The sequence below is a fragment of the Xyrauchen texanus genome, chromosome 15, assembly GCF_025860055.1.
Source record: "Xyrauchen texanus isolate HMW12.3.18 chromosome 15, RBS_HiC_50CHRs, whole genome shotgun sequence".
Classification (NCBI taxonomy): Eukaryota; Metazoa; Chordata; class Actinopteri; order Cypriniformes; family Catostomidae; genus Xyrauchen; species Xyrauchen texanus.
Window position 1 is genome coordinate 28,080,809 of NC_068290.1, and position 19,455 is coordinate 28,100,263.

Consider the following 19,455-nt stretch of genomic DNA (forward strand, 5'->3'; position numbering starts at 1 on the left):
TTTCTGCTCTCCTGGTCTGGAATATTTCATGCTTCTCGGTCTACCATTCTGGCTACCGAGGAAATTCGCAGCAGTCATTATCACAGCTGTGTACATCCCCCCCACAAGCAGACACAGACCGGGCACTCAAGGAACTGTATGGGAGTATAAGTGAGCAGGAAACCACGCACCCTGAGGCCGCGTTCATTGTTACCGAGGACTTTAACAAAGCCAATTTTAAAACAATCGCACCAAAATACCACCAACACATCAGCTTCAACACACGAGGGGGCCTGGTTTTGGACCATTGCTATTCTCCTTTCCGGGATGGCTACAAATCCCTCCCCCGCCCACCATTTGGCAAATCAGACCACTCTTCCGTTCTGCTTCTGCCCGCTTACAGGCAGAAACTGAAACGGGAGGCACCCACCCTCAAAACGATCCAGTGCTGGTCGGACCAATCAGACTCTATGCTACAAGACTGTTTTGATCACGTGGACTGGGAGATGTTCCGGTCCGCCTCCGATGACGACATCAAGGTTTACGCGTAGAGGACGTTGTGCAAACCAAAACAATACGGATCTACCCCAACCAGAAACCATGGGTTAACAGTGATGTTCGCACTTAACCTCCGCTTTTAATTCCGGGAACGCCGAGGAGCATAAACATGCCAGTTATGCCCTCCGTAACTATCAGTGCAGCCAAATGCAAGGACAGGCACAAAATTGAAGGACAGTTCAACACCACCGACACTAGAAGTATGTGGCAGGGAATTAAAATCATCACGGACTACAAAGGGAATAAAAACTCTGCCGTGAATACCGCTGCCTCTCTCCCGGGTGAGCTTAATACATTTTATGCTCAATTCGAGGACAACAACACTGCCCTCGTGGAGAGAGCACTCGTGGTCGACACTACGGAGGTTGGTTCACTCTCCGTCTCTGTTCCTTCCAGATCCGGATGATCCTTCCGATCGGTTAACATCCGTAAAGCTGCGGGTCCAAACAGCATTCCAGGCTGCGTCATCAGAGCGTGCACGAACCAACTGGCTGGTGTTTTTACTGACATTTTCAACCGGTCCCTCTCCCTGTCTGTAGTCCCCACATGCTTCAAAACGTCAACCATTGTGCCTGTACCGAAGCAAGCCAAAATCACTTGCCTAAATGACTGGCGTCCTGTTGCTCTGACCCCCATCATCAGCAAATGCTTTGAGAGGTTAATCAGAGATCACATCTGCTCTGTGCTGCCCACCTCTCTGGACCCATTGCAGTTTGCCTACCGCAACAACGCTCCTCTGATGATGCCATGGATCCTGGACTTCCTGTCAGGCAGACGTCAGGTGGTTAGAATGGGCAGCAACATCTCATCACTGACCCTCAACACTGGAGCCCCCGCAGGGCTGTGTTCTCAGCCCACTCCCTTTACACACATGACTGTGTGGCAACACATAGCTCCAATGCCATCATTAAGTTTGCTGATGATACGACGGTGGTAGGTCTGATCACTGACAATAATGAAACAGCCTACAGAGAGGAGGTGCACACTCTGACACGCTGGTGTCAGGAGCACAACCTCTCCCTCAATGTCAGTAAGACCAAGGAGCTTGTAGTGGACTTCAGGAGGAAAGACAGAGAACACAGCCCCATCACCATTAATGGTTAACAAAGTTCCTGGTGTCCACATTACTGAGGAACTCACCTGGTCCGTCCACACTGAGGCCGATGTGAAGAAGGCTCACCAGCACCTATTCTTCCTGAGCCGGCTGAGGAAGTTTGGAATGAACCACCACATCCTCACACGGTTCTACACCAGTACTGTAGAAAGCATCCTGACTGGCTGTATCTCTGCCTGGTACGGCAATAGCACCGCCCACAACCACAAAGACCTGCAAAGGGTGGTGCGAACTGCCAGAATCGGAGGTGAGTTTCCCTCCCTCCAGGACATCTATAACAGGCGGTGTGTGAAAAAAGCTTGGAGGATCAGAGACTCCAGCCACCCGAGTCATGGGCTACTCCCACTGCTACCATCAGGCAGGCGGTATCGCAGCATCAGGACCCGCACCAGCCGACTACATGACAGCTTCTTCCCAAAGCAATCAGACTTTTGAACACTTGATCTCTCACGATCAATATACACCAGCACTGCACTTTATTAATCTTATATCTTACACTGGACTGTCAAATATATTCTCCACAATATAACTACTGTATATATATATATATATATATTTTTTTTACTCTTATTTTTTATTTTTATTGTATGTGTATTCTATATGTTGTGTATTGTTTACTTTCCATTGTATATTATATTGTGTTGTGTAAGTATGTGTACATTTGATATGTAAATTGTGTTTGTAATTGGTATATGTTTCGTCACTGTCATGACTGCTACGTTGCTCGGAACTGCACACAAGACTTTCACCTACTGTTGCACTTGTGTACATGGTAGTGTGACAAAGTGATTTGACTGGATTTTGATTTGAGGTGTTGAACTGAGGTTGTCTAATGCGCTAAAGCTAGTGGCAACACATTGCATGTGTTTGAAATCCCACTTCTCTCAGTTGTGAAACTGCAAAGGCTTCGGTGCAGTAAACATTTTTAAGTGTTCCATTTAGGACAGTACTGCACTTTGAAAATTCATACACATAGTAAAATCAGCAAAAAATAAATGTCCTCTCACTTTTTTCAGCAAACTTAACATGTGTAAATACTTTTATGAACATAAAAAGATTCAACAACTAAGACATAAACTGAACAAGTTTCAAAGACTTGTGACTAACAGAAATTGAATAAATGGGTCAAAATCAAAAGAAACAGTCAGTATCTGGTGTTGCCACCAGCTGCATTAAGTACTGCAGTGTATCTCCTCCTCATGGACTGCACCAGATTTGCTAGTTCTTGCAGTGAGATGTTACCCCACTCTTCCACCGAGGCACTTGCGAGTTCCCGGACATTTCTGGGGGGAATTGCCCTAGCCCTCACCCTCCAATCCAAAACGGCCCAGATGTTCTCTTGCCGTTGAATGTACTAAAACAGTATCACAAAGCAGGTGTAGTGCGTATTCATTGAATGCATTCGTATTCTCTCGCAGTCAAATGTGTATACTTTGGAGTCACGTAATGCTATGCGAAGGTTAGTAGCTTAAAGTTGAGCTCCGCTTAAACTTTGCAAAAATTTTAAGCAATATTAACCAGTGAGAACTGTAATAGTTTTGTTTGCTAACTGTGCTGGGAGAGCAGGATGTGCAAAAAATATATAAATTGTCAGCCTGTGGGGACATTAAAAAGCAAATACGTTCCTGATGGTCTCCAGCCAGGTCTCCTAAGCAACCAAATTGGCCCGGTTGCTAGGGAGGTTAGAGTCACATTTGGTAACCTCCTCGTGGTCGCTATAATGTGGTTAACTCTCAGTGGGGCGCATGGTGAGTTGTGAGTGAATGCCGCGGTGGATGGCGTGAAGCCTCCACAAACGCTATGTCTCCGCGGTAACGTGCTCAACAAGCCACGCGATAAGATGCGCAGGTTGGCGGTCTCAGACATGAAGGCAACAGAGATTCGTCCTCCGCCACCCAGATTGAGATGAGTCACTACTCCACCAAGAGGACTTGGAGTGCATTGGGAATTGGACATTCCAAATTGGGGAGAAAAAACCCCCCAAAAAAACACATACATTCTCATACGTCGGATGCCTCGCAGGATCAGGATAGCGGAGGTACAATTGAAGGGGCAGCAAGCTTCGTGAGGTAGTTCGGGAGATCTTGAACATTTATGCAGAGCCGACGAAAATCTTGACAGACTTGAAAGGCCTCGCAGATTTACGTTAAGCTATCACATCTATAGAGGCTAAACTTTCTACACAGATCACAAGAACGGACCATGTTGAAAAACGGGTCTAGTTTCTGGAGTCAGCCGAAAGAGAGCTACGGTCTCACATGCCTACTACCAAGGCTGAAGTGGAAGGCGTGTGGTAAAAACTAGAGGATATGGAAAATCAGGGAAGATGTAATAATGTTTTCCTTGAATCCCCATGGTGAAGAAAGGTCAAGACATGGTGAAGTTTTAGGAAGGGCTTATTCCGAATTTGATCGACACAGAGGATCGCCGGCTCGAAATTGAATGTGCCCACAGACTTTCAGTCAGTTTCCCGCGGCAGGTGACAGACCCCGATCTATCCTGGCAAGATTCTTGTGGTTGGCTGACAGAGACTTTGTTCTAGGAGCGGTGTGGAAAAAGGCAAGTTGTGCTGGGAGGACCACAACACATCATGGTTTTTCCAGACTTTGCTAGACCGATTCAAGCGAAGCGCAATGGATTCAAAGTGTAAAATATTGCTTCACCAACAGAAGGTGGGTTTCGCACTGTTTTTTCCTGCTAAGATGAGAATTGACACCAAGGGTGGTAGCAAGACTTTTACATGCCCATTTTCCATTGACCTCTTTCATCAAATAGGCATTTCCATCTGCAGAACTGCCCCTCACTATGTGTTTTTTAATTCTAGAGACTGTTGTGTGTGAAAATCCCAGGAGATCAGCAGTAACAGAAATACTCAGACCAGCCTGTCTGGCACCAACAACCATCCATACAATTACAGTGGGTACGGAAAGTATTCAGACCCCCTTAAATTTTTCACTCGTTGTTATATTGCAGCCATTTGCTAAAATCATTTAAGTTCATTTTGTTTTCCTCAGTATTGTACACACAGCACCCCATATTGACAGAAAAACACAGAATTGTTGACATTTTTGCACATTTATTAAAAAAGAAAAACTGAAATATCACATGGTCCTAAGTATTCAGACCCTTTGTTCAGTATTTAGTAGAAGCACCGTTTTGATCTAATACAGCCATGAGTCTTTTTGGGAAAGATGCAACAAGTTATTCACATCTGGATTTGGGTATCCTCTGCCATTCCTCCTTGCAGATCCTCTCCAGTTCTGTCAGGTTGGATGGTAAACGTTGGTGGACAGCCATTTTCAGGTCTCTCCAGAGATGCTCAATTGGGTTTAAGTCAGGGCTCTGGCTGGGCCATTCAAGAACAGTCACGGAGTTGTTGTGAAGCCACTCCGTCGTTATTTTAGTGGTGTGCTTAGGGTCATTGTCTTGTTGGAAGGTGAACCTTCGCCCAGTCTGAGGTCCAGAGCACTCTGGAGAAGGTTTTCGATCCAGGATATCCCTGTACTTGGTCGCATTCATCTTTCCCTCGATTGCAACCAGTCGTCCTGTCCCTGCAGCTGAAAAACACCCCCACAGCATGATGCTGCCACCACCATGCTTCACTGTTGAGACTGTATTGGACAGGTGATGAGCAGTGCCTGGTTTTCTCCACACATACCGCTTAGAATTAAGGCCAAAAAGTTCTATCTTGGTCTCATCAGACCAGAGAATCTTATTTATCACCATCTTGGAGTCCTTCAGGTGTTTTTTTAGCAAACACCATGCAGGCTTTCATGTGTCTTGCACTGAGGAGAGGCTTCCGTCTGGCCACTCTGCCATAAAGCCCCGACTGGTGGATGGCTGCAGTGATGGTTGACTTACTACAACTTTCTCCCATCTCCCGACTGCATCTCTGGAGCTCAGCCACAGTGATCTTTGGGTTCTTCTTTACCTCTCTCACCAAGGCTCTTCTCCCCCGATAGCTCAGTTTGGCCGGACGGCCAGCTCTAGGAAGGGTTCTGGTCGTCCCAAAAGTCTTCCATTTAAGGATTATGGAGGCCACTGTGCTCTTATGAACCTTAAGGGCAGCAGACATTTTTTTTGTAACCTTGGCCAGATCTGTGCCTTGCCACAATTCTGTCTCTGAGCTCTTCAGGCAGTTCCTTTGACCTCATGATTCCCATTTGCTCTGACATGCACTGTGAGCTGTAAGGTCTTATATAGACAGGTGTGTGGCTTTCCTAATCAAGTCCAATCAGTATAATCAAACACAGCTGGACTCAATTGAAGGTGTAGAACCATCTCAAGGATGATCTGAAGAAATGGACAGCACCTGAGTTAAATATATGAGTGTCACAGCAAAGAGTTAAATATATGAGTGTCACAGCAAAGGGTCTGAATACTTAGGACCATGTGATATTTCAGTTTTTCTTTTTTAATAAATGTGCAAAAATGTCAACAATTCTGTGTTTTTCTGTCAATATGGGGTGCTGTGTGTACAATAATGAGGAAAAAAAATGAACTTAAATGATTTTAGCAAATGGCTGCAATATAACAAAGAGTGAAAAATGTAAGGGGGTCTGAATATTTTCCGTACCCACTGTATCTAATCAGCCATTCAAGTGCCTTGTTGATGAGAGAGGTTAATGGAAAAGATCCAGACTGGTTCGAACTGACAGTCTATGGTAAATAAGAAAACAACTCAATTGTAGTGAGACGAATAGCCTATCAGAATGCTATTCCGAGAAGCGGGTTGGCGCTGTTTTATATTGTGTAGGGGGACCTACACAATATTAGGCAGGTCATTTTAATTGTGTGGCTGATCGGTGTAGATATTCATTTGGAGGAGCTTGTTGAAGTATTGAAAGCCTTGCAAACAGGTAAGGCACCAGGGCCAGATGGTTTTAGCACAGAATTTTTTAGATCTTATGTCATAAAACTGGCTCCACTTATGTTGGAAGTTTTCACAGAGTTACTAAAGAAAGGTGAACTACCACCAACCACGACGCAAGCTCTGATCAGTCTCTTTCTTAAAAAAGGATATAAATTAATGCAAGTTATTGTCCAAATTCCCTGATCCAGTTAGATGTAAAAAGATTGCCTAAAATTCTGGCTAATCGATTGAGTAATTACATCTATTATGCATATAGATCAAGTGGCTTTATTGTCATAGTTCTTCTGCTAATATTAGACATTTATAAAAATTATGTGTCAGTAGCAAATGATCAGACCCCGATAGCTGCCATTTCACTTGATGGCGAGAATGTGTTTGATAGGGTGTAATGGGACTATCTTTTTAAGAATTTGGACATATTGGGTGGATTAATTTACTTTAATAAACAACAGTTAGCAGCAGTGCAAACTAATGGATTAATTTCAGATGAAAATTCAAGGTTGTCCTCTCTCCCCTTTATTGTTCTGTCTTGCCCTGGAACCATTAGCAGTCACAATAAGAAAAGAGGAGGAAATTCCTGGTGTTGTAGCAGGAGGTGTGGTGCATAAACTTCTACTCTACGCAGATGATATATTATTATTCGTCTCTGACCCCAGTAGCTCTATGCCTAGCCCCCTTAAATGTATTAGTTCAATCTCCAAATTTTCAGGATACAGGGTGAATTGGTCTAAATCGGAAGCTCTTGCTCTGACAGCATATTGCCCTGCCACAGCTTTCCACCCAAACGACATTCAACGGCCCAAGCAAGGTATTAAGTATTTCAGAATTTTATTTCCAGCAAATTTGAAAGATTTAGTTAGAGTTAGTTTTGACCCAATAATGAAAAGGTTCTCATGTGATGTGGATAGGTGGGCTTCACTACATTTGTTTATGGCTGAGAGAGTCAATATTGATTTGTTTTTTTTGGATTTTCTCACCTTTTCTCCCCAATTTGGAATGCCCAATTTCCAATGTGTTCTAAGTCCTTGTGGTGCCGTAGTGACTCACCTCAATCCAGGTGGCAGAGGACGAATCTCAGTTTCCTCCGCATCTGAGACCGTCAATCCGCATATCTTTTCACATGGCTTGTTGAGCAGGATACACTGGAGACCAGCGTGTGTGGAGGCTCACACTATTCTCCACGATATCCACGCACAGTTCACCACACGGCCCCACATAGAGCGAGAACCACACTGTAGCGACCACGAGGAGGTTAACCCAACGTGACTCTACCCACCCTAGCAACCGGGCCAATTGGTTGCATAGGAAGCCTGACTGGAGTCACTCAGCACGCTGGGAAGGTCAATGTTATAAAAATGTATTGTATCCCAAAATTCCACCTGAGAGAGCCCCTCCCTGGTACTACATTGAACAAGCAGTCCTTGCCCCAGTCTCAACATTGAAAAATCTTTCTATCAAAAGAAAGCCTGGAGAAGTAAAAATGCATCCCATTATTTCACACTTACATTAAGTATGGACAAAGGTTCCCTGTTTGTTCAATTTTAAAATGTACCTAAATGTTTGCTCAAGCATATTGCTGAACCCCAAATTGTGTATTAACAAGTCCCCCCTTTGCTGGAAAGAATGGATTGAAAGGGGTGTTGCTAAACTTGGTGAAAATGGAGCTTTGAGATCATTTGAAAATATAACACAGCAATTTGGAATTTCTAGGTCTCACAGTTGCACCATTGACTTTGTACAATATTTGGTGGCAGTACACAGCCCCCTAAAGCTGCAGACACCCTCTGTATGGTGCTCAAAGCCTTTGGAAAGGGGCATGATGCCTCAGTATATTATTCCTCATTGATTCAGAGACTTGGTGATGAGGTCTTAAAATCTATTAAGAGGTTATGGGAAAGAGATTTTAACTAGATATTGGAGGATGGGGAGTGGGAAAGTATTTTAAAGGGGAAAATATTTATTTTGAGGGTTAAAGTTGATTCTGTGTTTATACACAGCTCTGGAAAATAGACAACTGCAAAAAAAAAAAAAAAAAAAAAACATTCTCTGGATTTACTATTTATAGGCATGTGTGAGTAACACAAAAAAAGGCAGATTTTGATTGGCTTTTTTGTATTAAAAAGCTTTATCCACACGATGAAACCATTAGCAATCTGCTTAAAGTACAAATGATTATACTTTTAAAACTATTATTTTACTCACCCGTGGCTTTTATTTTTGTTTTATTTTATAAAGTACTCACAACATTTCTCAAATTCAAAATATAAATATTGTCATTTAGAGCATTTATTTGCAGAAAATGACAACTAGTCAAAATAACAAAAAAAGATGCAGTGTTTTCAGACCTTGAATAATGCAAAGAAAACAAGTTCATATTAATTTTTAAACACCACACTACTAATGTTTTAACTTCAGAAATCAATATTTGGTTAAATTTTCTTTTTTTTCCCCAATCACAGCTTTCACACGTCTTGGCATGCTCTCTACCAGTTTTTTACACCGCTGTTGGGTGAATTTAAACCACTCCTGGCACAATAATTCAAGCAGTTTGGCTTTATTTGATGGCTTGTTGCCATCCATCTTCCTCTTGAGCACATTCCAGAGGTTTTCATGGGGTTCAGGTCTGGAGATTGGGCTGGCCAAGAAAGGGTCTTGATCCGGTGGTCCTTCATCCACACTTTGATTGACCTGGCTGTGTGGCATGGAGCATTGTCCTGCTGGAAAAACCAATCCTCGGATTCGGGGAACATTGTCAGAGCTGAAGGAAGCAAGTTTTCTTCCAAGATTACCTTGTACATGGCTTGATTCAAGCATACTTCACATAGACGAATCTGCCTTGCTGAAGCACCACAGATCATCACCGATCATCCACCAAATTTCACAATGGGTGCGAGACACTAGGGCTGTTAACTGGGCAGAGAAACTAAATTCAAACTTTTACAATAAACATTTTCTAAATTCGAATGAAATTTGTTATTTCCTTAGTCCTCAAGAATATGTAAAGTATGTATGTGTAATACATATATTCATATAGCACCATTTTATATTATTGCAGCTGTTAAAAAAACACCTGGTTTCTGTTAAACTGCATTTTGTTGCGCTTCATCTAGCCTTTTTTAGCTCAAGAATACAATCAACCTCAAGTCATTGCCAGTGCTTGGTACATATCCAAAATTCGAACGTGCAGTTTTAGCATTCGAAAGTGCGTATTTTCCTTAAATTCAACAAATATTCTAATTTCAAATTTTAACTTGACAGACTTACTAGACACTGTGGCTTGAAGGCCTCTCCAGGTCTCCGTCTAACCATTAGACAACCAGGTGGAGGATCGGTGATGATCTGGGGTTGCTTCAAAAAGGCTGGAATCAGGCAGATTCGTCTTTGTGTAGGATGGATGAATCAAGCCACGTACAATGTTATCCTGGAAGAAAAATTGCTTCCTTCTGCTCTGACAATGTTCCCCAACCAGGACTGTTTTTTCCAGCAGGACAATGCTCCATGCCACAAAGCCAGGTCAATCAAAGTGTGGATGGAGGACCATCGGCTCAAGACCCTTTCATGGCCAGCCCAATCTCCAGGCCTGAACCCCATTGAAAACCTCTGGAATGTGATCAAATGGATGGCCACAAGCCATTTCTTCAGCTACTACATCAGTACATCAGTACGTCAGTGACATCCGGACAATCTCAATGCTGATAGTCTTTCGCGACAATGCCACATGCAGATTTTTCATTCGAGTTTGAACTTTCAACTTGCGATTTTGCGTGTTCGAGTCACGCCATTTGCTTCATTCGCGCCGCCAGCCATTGACTTAGATGTAATCCTGCCGGGCAAAATACTCCCTTTGTGTTGTATGTGAATGCACCATTAGCGTTCAACCTTGTACGAGATTATCTGGAACATGGAAAAACGTAGCATAAGTGAGCCTTTACAATTACACCTAGAGGCATAAATGCAGGCAGCTTAATTTAGATGCAGTAGTATTTAGTTACAGATACAATTGTAGAGACTGCCTATTCATAGTCAGTCATGATTCATTTAATCCATGAGTGAAAGTTTCCAATAACAGGACTGTTACTGATATTAAGCAAGTAGTATTCAGCTGGTCATGTGATTCTAACATGGCTGCCCCCATGAGGGGACCCTGTCCATGTAGTATAAAGAAGCCTTTAGAAGTTTGCTGATATGGAGTCTTCATCTCATTTGAGTGCTCATGGTTTTATTCACATGTTTCAAAATTACTATTCATTCCTATTGTAGTAAAACTTTTTAATAAGGAAGAAAATTACCGAGTGCACCTTTAAGGAAGTTTGTTTTCCACAGGGCCAAACGTGCCCACAATTGAAGAAACACCCTTTATAGCTTTACAGTAGCAACAATAACTGTAATAACTGGGTGTGTTGATGTGGAAACAATGGTTACTATGGTAATCTTCGTAAGGTATATTAAAATAACGTTTAATTTGAGCCGTTTGAGACTGAAATCTTCGGCATGCAGGAAGTCAGCTGTTGTGTTGTGTTGCTCCAGATTCTATGCGCTGTTTATAGCCAAACGTCGATTTCCTAGAAGGGGCTGGGCGATGGGTTTACAGCCTCCATTTACATGGACGTTACATAGATAATACACTCGTATCACGAGAAAATCACCACTGGATTGTCATGTACTGCAACCGTTTGTAAAAACAGTATTATTTACATAGACAAAAAGAGTCACCAAGGCGTGTTTTCAGCTGGTTAGCTGGCCACTGGTTTTAATAGCTAGATGGTTGGCCATTGCGCATTGCTACATATAATTATACATTTAATACAGAAGCTGTCTGATTTTTCTAATTCGTTTATGTTCTGATCAGTCATGATATTAATCTCAACCGAGTTAGCTATGCAACTTGTCATTATAAACCCAGATGTCACAACAAAGACACAGATAAAGAATATTTATATGCACAGCTATAAGAAATAAACACTATTTAATCGCTGTCAACCGTTTGATACACTGTTATTAGGTGCAAACATCTGAAAATATTATTGCATATCGTAACAAGCAATTACTTTCACATATGCAACACAAAAACACCCAAATAACCCACTTACCCAGTTATCAAGGTGATAGCAGTCGTTTTCTCTCTCTTTCTGGTCCTGAGCGGTTATCTGGTAAATCTGTGTTGACTCTAAATAAAATTCTGCCACCCGTCTTTGTTGTGAACGGTCCTCAGCCGCTGTGAAGCATCCATCAATCACGCCGTTGCCTACGCTGATTTTTGCGTGTTTCAAAATAAAAGTCCCATTAGAGTTCCCGAAATTAAAGAACCGTACATGAGTACAGGAAGGGTCATTTTTTATTATTTTCTCTGCTCATCATGTGTTACTAAAAAGTCGTTTCGAATATACCTAGGTACCTTTTGTGACAGTGGTGGCTAATTTCATACCAAGTTATAGTAACCAGGGTAGAATAGCAAAGGAAACTTACATTGCACATTTTACATAATTAATAGTAAATATAAGTAAATGTCAGAAAATAACTGCAGCACTCTGATCATTTCCAAGTTTTGCTAGTTGCTTTGGTGTTATTTTATCAACAAAAATCAGCCTTTTTTTAACTGTTGGAATAGTTAAAATAAAATGTTAACCATGCTAATTATATATCTTTCCATTCAGTTTTGATAGGCCAGTATGCAATCATTCTACCGTCATACTGAATGGTGCGTGGGGAAGTAATCCCCTCAGTGAAATTACTTTTTTCTTGTAATAAAGTGTGCAAATGTAATTTTATATCAATGAATGTCTTTAATGTAGAAAATATTATTTATTAGACATTTTAGACATTATCCCATCTTAACCTCAGACAGTAAATATTTCATTTGGAAAGTATGACAGTCCTAAAATGTTCCTGCCCTTCAGGTCCAATTGAAGTAGTGTGATTAATGTTTTATGCTACGGCTGCGCTACCATTGTTTTCTGTTTCAAAATAAAAGCCACGGGTGAGTAAAATAATAGTTTTAAAAGTATAATCATTTGTACTTTAAGCAGATTGCTAATGGTTTCATCGTGTGGATAAAGCTCTGTTTAATACAAAAAAGCCAATCAAAATGTGCCTTTTTTTGTGGTACGTGACCTCTTGGAGATTGTGTCATTACTAAAATGAAACACGAGATGGCAGTGCTGTAACAAAATTCCACTTTGCACATATTTGCTTCAAGTTGCCAGCTTTGAACAAGCCATCGATGGCAGAGTAATTACTGCCCTTTGAAAGGAACCGTTTAAATTAAAAATATGTGTTATAAATTGTAATATAAATCGATATATTTTTATAAATTAAAGTAGTGTTTAAAATGTATTTGTAATATGTTAATCCCAGACAAAGAATCATACAGTTAAATGGTAACTCATTAAATGTAGCCTTCTTATAAACTCTTAACAGTTTACTGCACCCCATTTCATCCGTCCCACCACCTTTGTCTTTTTAATGTCTATATCACTGAATTTAACTTATTTAGCATTACCTTAGGTGCCTCTATTCTTGAAGTTTAAATAGCAATTTACCCATGTCCTGTTTAACCTAGGGTACACAAAATGGGATAATTAATGGGTAATCTTGGACACTTTTTTGCACTTTCAGTCCAATTTACTGTGGCAACTCCAATAAGCAAAGGTTTGTATGTGATTAGATAGATCAGTGATGTGTAAAAATTTTCACTTCAATAGGTATCATAATTAGTGACTTGTTTTGAATAGGAAACCATATTTCCCAGATCAGTTTACGGTTCACCCTCATTATTTATTGTGAAACTTTTCTGAGCTTGTGCCACAGTAAAAGGGGTCTGGGGATGCCCCTACCATAGACATGCTTGTTATCAGATCATAGGTTTCCCAAATTACTCAATGTCTCAGATTACTTTAATTCACCCTGCTGATAGACACTGTTGCTGCCATTATCTTCATTGTTACAGTAAACTTGCAAACATGTGGGTAATGGGGTAAAGGATGGGCAAGGAGGAGGCGGGAACCGAAAGCAGTCAGCAAAACTTTAATTACATAAATTAACTTAAACAAACATAAACACACACACACACACACACACACACACACACACACAGCGGCCACATATGGCGCTCTCTCTCTCTCTCTCAAACTGGCACCTCCAGCTCGTCTTTATCCCCCTCTTGGCTGATTAGCCTGATTCAGGGCCGGGCATGTGTCCTCACGGCCCAGCCCTGCACTCCTCCTCGTCACACTCCTCCATTGCCCGACTCAGGCCGGGGAAACCCCTGGCATGATGTACTCCTTTCCGTTCCTGGAGGGGGGTGTTGCCCTTGGGGCCGTGCTTGCCGTCAGGTTTTCCCTGCTTTTCTGGAGCCCTGGGAGAGACAAGGAGAGAGAATTGGGAGAGGGAAAGCATGAGGCGGAGCGACAGAGAGAGAGAGAGAAAGCTGGATCGCCTGTCTCCAGACACGCCGTTGTCTGGTCATCAGCCACTCCTTCGACCTCTGGCGGATGACAGCTCGCTTCACCCCTGGTGGACAGCAGCGAATCCTCTGACCCCTGGTGGAAGGAACGTATCCTCCCCTTTCTCAGAGCATGACAGCGATTCCTCCGACTCTCGGCGGTCGGCAGCCAGATGGCCACATGTGGCTCTCTCTCTCTCTCGAACTGGCACATCCAGATCATCTTTATCCCCCTCTCAGTACATTAGCCCAATTCAGGGCCAGGCATGTGTCCTCACATTCCTGACCCGCCCTCCACAGTGTGCTTCCGATAAATATAGCATAAGCTGTTGGTATTATATCGGTCCATTACTTATATGAATGTACTGTAACAATGGTTTCAGTGGAAGAAAGTTGTAGTTAAAATTTTGTTTTTGTTTTTTAAGTTTGTTCTCATAAAGTCCACTAACAGCAATGGATAACTCTTAATAATTAATAGATTATAGCAAGGATGTTACTAAATTTGGAGGAACCAAATATTTCAATTGGTTTTTGAAAACCCCATATTGACCGACCACTATTCTGAATATTAGGGTTGGACTTGTGCCCCCCTCAATGTCTATGGTGGTTACAACCCAGGATTATAGACTAATTGGAATTCTCAACCGAGCAGTACATCCCCAACTTCCTGCTGTGGAGTTACAAAGTTTTCCTGAATTCCCTCTAATTTTAAGCTGTTGTAAAAATTCAAGGACATTCTTAAAGGGTGTTCCTCATCAGTAGAGTCTGAAAACAATAGGCTATTCAGAGACAATTCAGGGCTTCAACCTCTTAGACTCTAATCTGTCTCATGACTTTAAAGCTTACATCATTTGATATAATTCTGACTGAGGCCTATTCTAATTTTTGTTTCCCTTTTTTTTCATTTGTTGTTGCTGCTGTTGTAAAATAGGCTTGTTACAATTTTGAGGTTTGGTGATCCCTGAAGCCAAAAGAGACCATCATAAGCCCATGTGAGTTTTTGGCTTGGTGAGTCCAGCACCCGCCAATGATTTATCTGTCATCACACTATACTTGCTGCTTCTTGTCAAAAATGCTATTCTCAAAATGTCAAAAAATATAGCTTAAATGTGCACTCAGTAACTTTTGTCTTGTGTCATCTTGGACTTACAGTAACACCTAGAGGCTTGGAAGTGACATTATTTAACAACAATAGTTTTCAGTTTCAGATGCCATTGTAGAAATGTAGTATTCACAGTCGGCCAAGATTAATTTAATCAATGAGTGAAAGTGTCAAATAACAGGACAGTTATTGAGATTAAGTGAGTATTATTCGGCTTATAAAACAGCTTTTATAAGGTTATTGTATATGACTGAAGTCTTTGTTTTAATGTGAGTGATCGTGATTTCCGACATATATTGCAAAATAAAAATTCATGTCTTTAGGAACTTTAGTTAAACTTATTTAATGAGAAAGAATTACTGAATGGACCTTTAAAGGAATATTCCGAGTTCAATACAAGTTGAGATCAGTTGACAGCATTTGTTGCGTAATATTGATTAGCACAAAAATGTATTTAGACTCGTCACTCCTTTTCTTTTAAAAAAAAAAGCAAAAATCTGCATTACAGTGAGGCACTTACTATGGAACTGAAAAGGGACCAATCCGTAAACATTCAAATACTCACTGTTTCAAAAGTATAGCCACAAGACATAAACAATATGCATGTTAACATGATTTCAGTGTGATAAAATGGATAACTAACCTTTTCTGTAAATAGTTATAGCCATGACAACATGATGTCAACAAACCTTGAAACCCTAAAAGGACTGTAAAAATTATGATTTAAATAATGTTACAGCTCAAGTTCTTACAGAAGGATGAATTAAGTGCTTTTATACAATTATATGCTTCACATTTCTGCCTTTGAACCCTCCACAAATTGTCCCCATTAACTTCCATTGTAAGTGCCTCATTGTAACTTAGATTTTAGTTTTTTTAAAGAAAAGGAGGGATGAATCAAAATATATTTTTTGTGATAATCAACATTATGCCACAAATGTCAATTGAGTTTAACTTGTATTGAACCCGGAATATTCCTTCAACTTGGGTTCTGATCAAATTTCCTCCAGTTATTACATTTTAATCTTTGCAAACAAAACAACCCCCCCCCCCCTTATAATACCATATGTTTTAATATAAATTGTATTATAATACTCAGCAAGATCACGGTCAGAAAGGAGGAATGTATGTTTTAGAAGAAATTTGCAAAGAGTTCATGATCAGCCACCACAGCTCCCTCCAACTGCTAAAGTAGTGCTAATCCTGCGGTATTGGGGTTATTAGTTTTAGGAACCCATTGTGAACAAGACTACTCAGGACTGAGGACTGCTGAGGATTAAAACATCACAAGTTCTCTTGGGCATTGGGAGGTGGGGAATGGGGGTCATGTGATATCTTATTATGATTGCTATTGGATGGCAAGTGTCTTGCCATGGCTGCTTGCATATAATTTGAGAAGGATTTAAGATGATTTTAGTTTTAGATTTAGTTGTAGATCACAGATTAATGAGAAATTCTATCACTTTCAAAGAAAGATTTTTGGTTATTGTTTTTTCTACAAGAGTGAACATAATAATACATTGTTAATCATCTCCTAACATGCTGCATACTGATAATCTGTTAATGGCTATTCGAAATTAAACTGATTGTAGACTCTAATCAAGGTAAGATCCAGTAGTGCATTGATTGCCTTTGAGAAAACTGAGAAAAGTATGTCAAAGGAATAGTTACCCCAAAATCAACATTCCGAACTTGTGTGACTGTCCTTCCGTTGAACACAAAAGCAGATATATTTTTTCCATACAATGAAATTGAATGGTGACTGAGGCTTACAGTCTGTCATTTAATCTCCATTTTTGTTCATATGGACATCTAAGTTCTGAACTGAAATCCTGCCCTACTGATCATGGTGATTACCTTTATGACAGGCTCTGTTTGCAAACTTCACCTCTAGTATGTATAAGTATTTATGTAGTACTTAGGTTAAAATACTGAACTAGTTATTTAATGTAGCCTAATTATTTTTCATACAATTATTTTCCAATGCCTCACCTCTTCTGTCACATATTCAATGCTCATTACGGCAAAAGAAAAAACACATTCAAGGCCCCTTTTTAATTTTTGGTTTATTAATGTTGTTTTTATAAAGCTAAAAAGTATTTTATTGTCACAAATATTAAGAGGATTTAAATTCAACTATTTTAAAATCAAATGAGCTCTTTAATCTTTCTTATAGCATCCGGTCATGCATCTTTCTCGTACGTCCTGATTGCGATCACATCTTCCATGGTACATTTCTGTAGAGATGAATGGGAGAGAGCAAGAAAAGAGATAAGTAGCACTCTTAACAAAGGCAGTAACACTTTAAAGCCTAATGAACACTCAACAAGGGATAGTTTATTAATAAAAATAATGATTGGGGAAAATTATTATTTTAAAAAATGATTATTTTAAATACGTAAAATGTTTCCATATCCAGTAGCTTGGTGTACCACCAGATTAGAGTGTTAATAAAAGATCATTTGAACACATACCGCTATCATTTTTGAGTCTTGAATCTCTCTTTCGATTATTGTGGTCTTGTCCTCCCAAGACTGCTTTTGAGTAAGTTTACCGTCTACAAGGCTCATGGTAGTCTGAAGTGGAGAATTATGGAATGAATGAAAATGAAGAAAACATAATTATTGCTGAAGAAATAATGAACAATTAATTCATTCTTAAAAAGTATTTCATTTATAATCAAAAAAGTATGCCCTTACCCTCACTTTCCTGTCATCAGCTGTTGTCTCGTCAAATTCTTCATCTAATTTGAATTTAATTTCCAGGGTCTTGAAAGTAGTGACAGCTTTCATAGAGATGAACCCCTGGTCATCCACAGCAATCGTCAAACTGGGTTTTGCTAGGTTTGCCATTTGCCGAGAGGCAAAACCAGCACCTGTGTACACATACATGTTTACTTGACGTACCTTTTTGTAATTTTTGTAACACTGCAGCACTATCCAGTCAGGTGCATGATTGTATTACTTCTGAACAAAATTTGTATTACAAAAGCCAATTTAAATGAATTCACACCTAATCTTACAGCATACATTCTACTTCTGACTTACCTACAGCTTTCATGTATTCATCAAAATTGTCACTTGAAGTCATTTTCCATTTACCGACGTATTGCTCAACCATTGTTACTTCTGTATATTCAGTATTTAATAAAAAGCACAGAAAGAATCTGATATTTCCAACACAATAAGTTTGACTCTTTCTCTCAAGAGTTGTAAAGTTGCAGACCAGAGTAGAGGGGATTTAAAGAGTGCAGGGATAAGAATCCATGTGATGTGAAAGAATGTGATTGGATAGATTTTGAAAGGGGAGGATCTGATAGACTGGTATCAGAGATAGGGGGCAGAACAGAAGTCAAATCATATAAAAAAAATGTACCTGTTTAATAAATGAAGTGATGTAATGTTGATATGCTTTATTACATCATAAAATAATTACACTTGACACATAAAATCAGTTTTTGGGAAGTATTTGGGGTTCTGAAAAAAAAAAAAAAGCCACTTCAAAAGCAAAAACTTAATCTTGTTAAATACTTTGTTTGCCTGAACACTGAATTTACTATTTGAATCTGCACTTAAAAGGATAGTTCACCCAAAAATTTTAATTATCTCATTATTTACTCCTCATGCCATCTAAGATGTGAATTACTTTCTTTCTTCTGCTGAACACAAACAAAGATTTTTAGAAGAATATCTCAGCTCTGTAGGTCCATACAATACAAGTGAATAGTGACCAAAACTTTAAAGCTCAAAATTGAAATCAAGCTTTATCAAGATTTATAGTGAAAATGTGTTATATATATATATATATATATAGCTGTTCTCACCCAAAATTGATTAAATCACTTCAGAAGCAGGGGCGTGTCTAGGGGGAGGCTGGGGGAGGCAGTGCCTCCCCTAGGATAAGCTCTGCCTCCCCTGAGAATTTGAGAAATAATCTGTCCATCTGATGATAAATTACAATTTAAAAGTGGATTGTTTTGTGCATATTTTTCCATCGCTAGCAGATGAGTGAGGTCTGACACAACAAAAATCCAGTTTTGGCGCTGTTGCACGAGCTCGGCGTACGCGCTCAGAAAAAGTGCATTATGTCAGAACAGAAAGCCAATGAAATGTTTACCTGGCAGAGCTTTAAAGCACGAGCAAACAATGAACTTTTGTGATTGCGAATAAGTGCAGTGTCCTGTGAGTGTAACTCTACCGCTGCATTAACATATGATGTGAATGTACGTCGAGTTTTCGGGGACTGATCGAGGTGCCAGAACTGCAGCTGATGGAATGTGCGGCGATGAGAAAGCAGTGTGCAGTGCACTGTATGCGGTGCAAGAGCAGCGTGAGATGCTTTCACATATGCTGCGTTACTTTGTAGGCTAACTGATCCTCGGCTGTACT

The 19,455-nt window shown here is 40.3% G+C and overlaps 2 protein-coding genes across 2 annotated transcripts in view; both read right to left on the reverse strand.

Annotated features, from left to right (window-relative positions):
• The window catches only part of LOC127656151 (ankyrin repeat and IBR domain-containing protein 1-like), a 44,270-nt gene extending 32,518 nt beyond the window's left edge, over positions 1-11,752 (reverse strand). The window contains exon 1 of the mRNA XM_052144329.1: positions 11,615-11,752. The gene's annotated coding sequence lies outside the window, so the exon portion shown is untranslated. The remainder of the gene's footprint in view (positions 1-11,614) is intronic.
• Positions 11,753-17,137: 5,385 nt separating this feature from the next.
• Positions 17,138-18,255, reverse strand: fabp4b (fatty acid binding protein 4b). The gene is made up of 4 exons (XM_052144340.1): positions 18,115-18,255; positions 17,767-17,942; positions 17,542-17,643; positions 17,138-17,304 (listed from the first exon to the last, which is right to left on the reverse strand). The coding sequence occupies exons 1-4, from the start codon at positions 18,185-18,187 to the stop codon at positions 17,251-17,253; spliced, it is 405 nt and encodes a 134-aa protein (XP_052000300.1). The 5' UTR covers positions 18,188-18,255; the 3' UTR covers positions 17,138-17,250.
• Positions 18,256-19,455: the final 1,200 nt, after the last annotated feature.

Coding starts and splice junctions, on each gene's coding strand:
- fabp4b (XM_052144340.1), bottom strand. CDS start 18,187: ATGGTTGAGCAATACGTCGGTAAATGGAAAATGACTTCAAGTGACAAT. Junction 17,943..18,114: donor TGAATACATGAAAGCTGTAG/GTAAGTCAGAAG, acceptor ATGTGTACACAG/GTGCTGGTTTTGCCTCTCGG. Junction 17,644..17,766: donor CTGATGACAGGAAAGTGAGG/GTAAGGGCATAC, acceptor TCTCCACTTCAG/ACTACCATGAGCCTTGTAGA.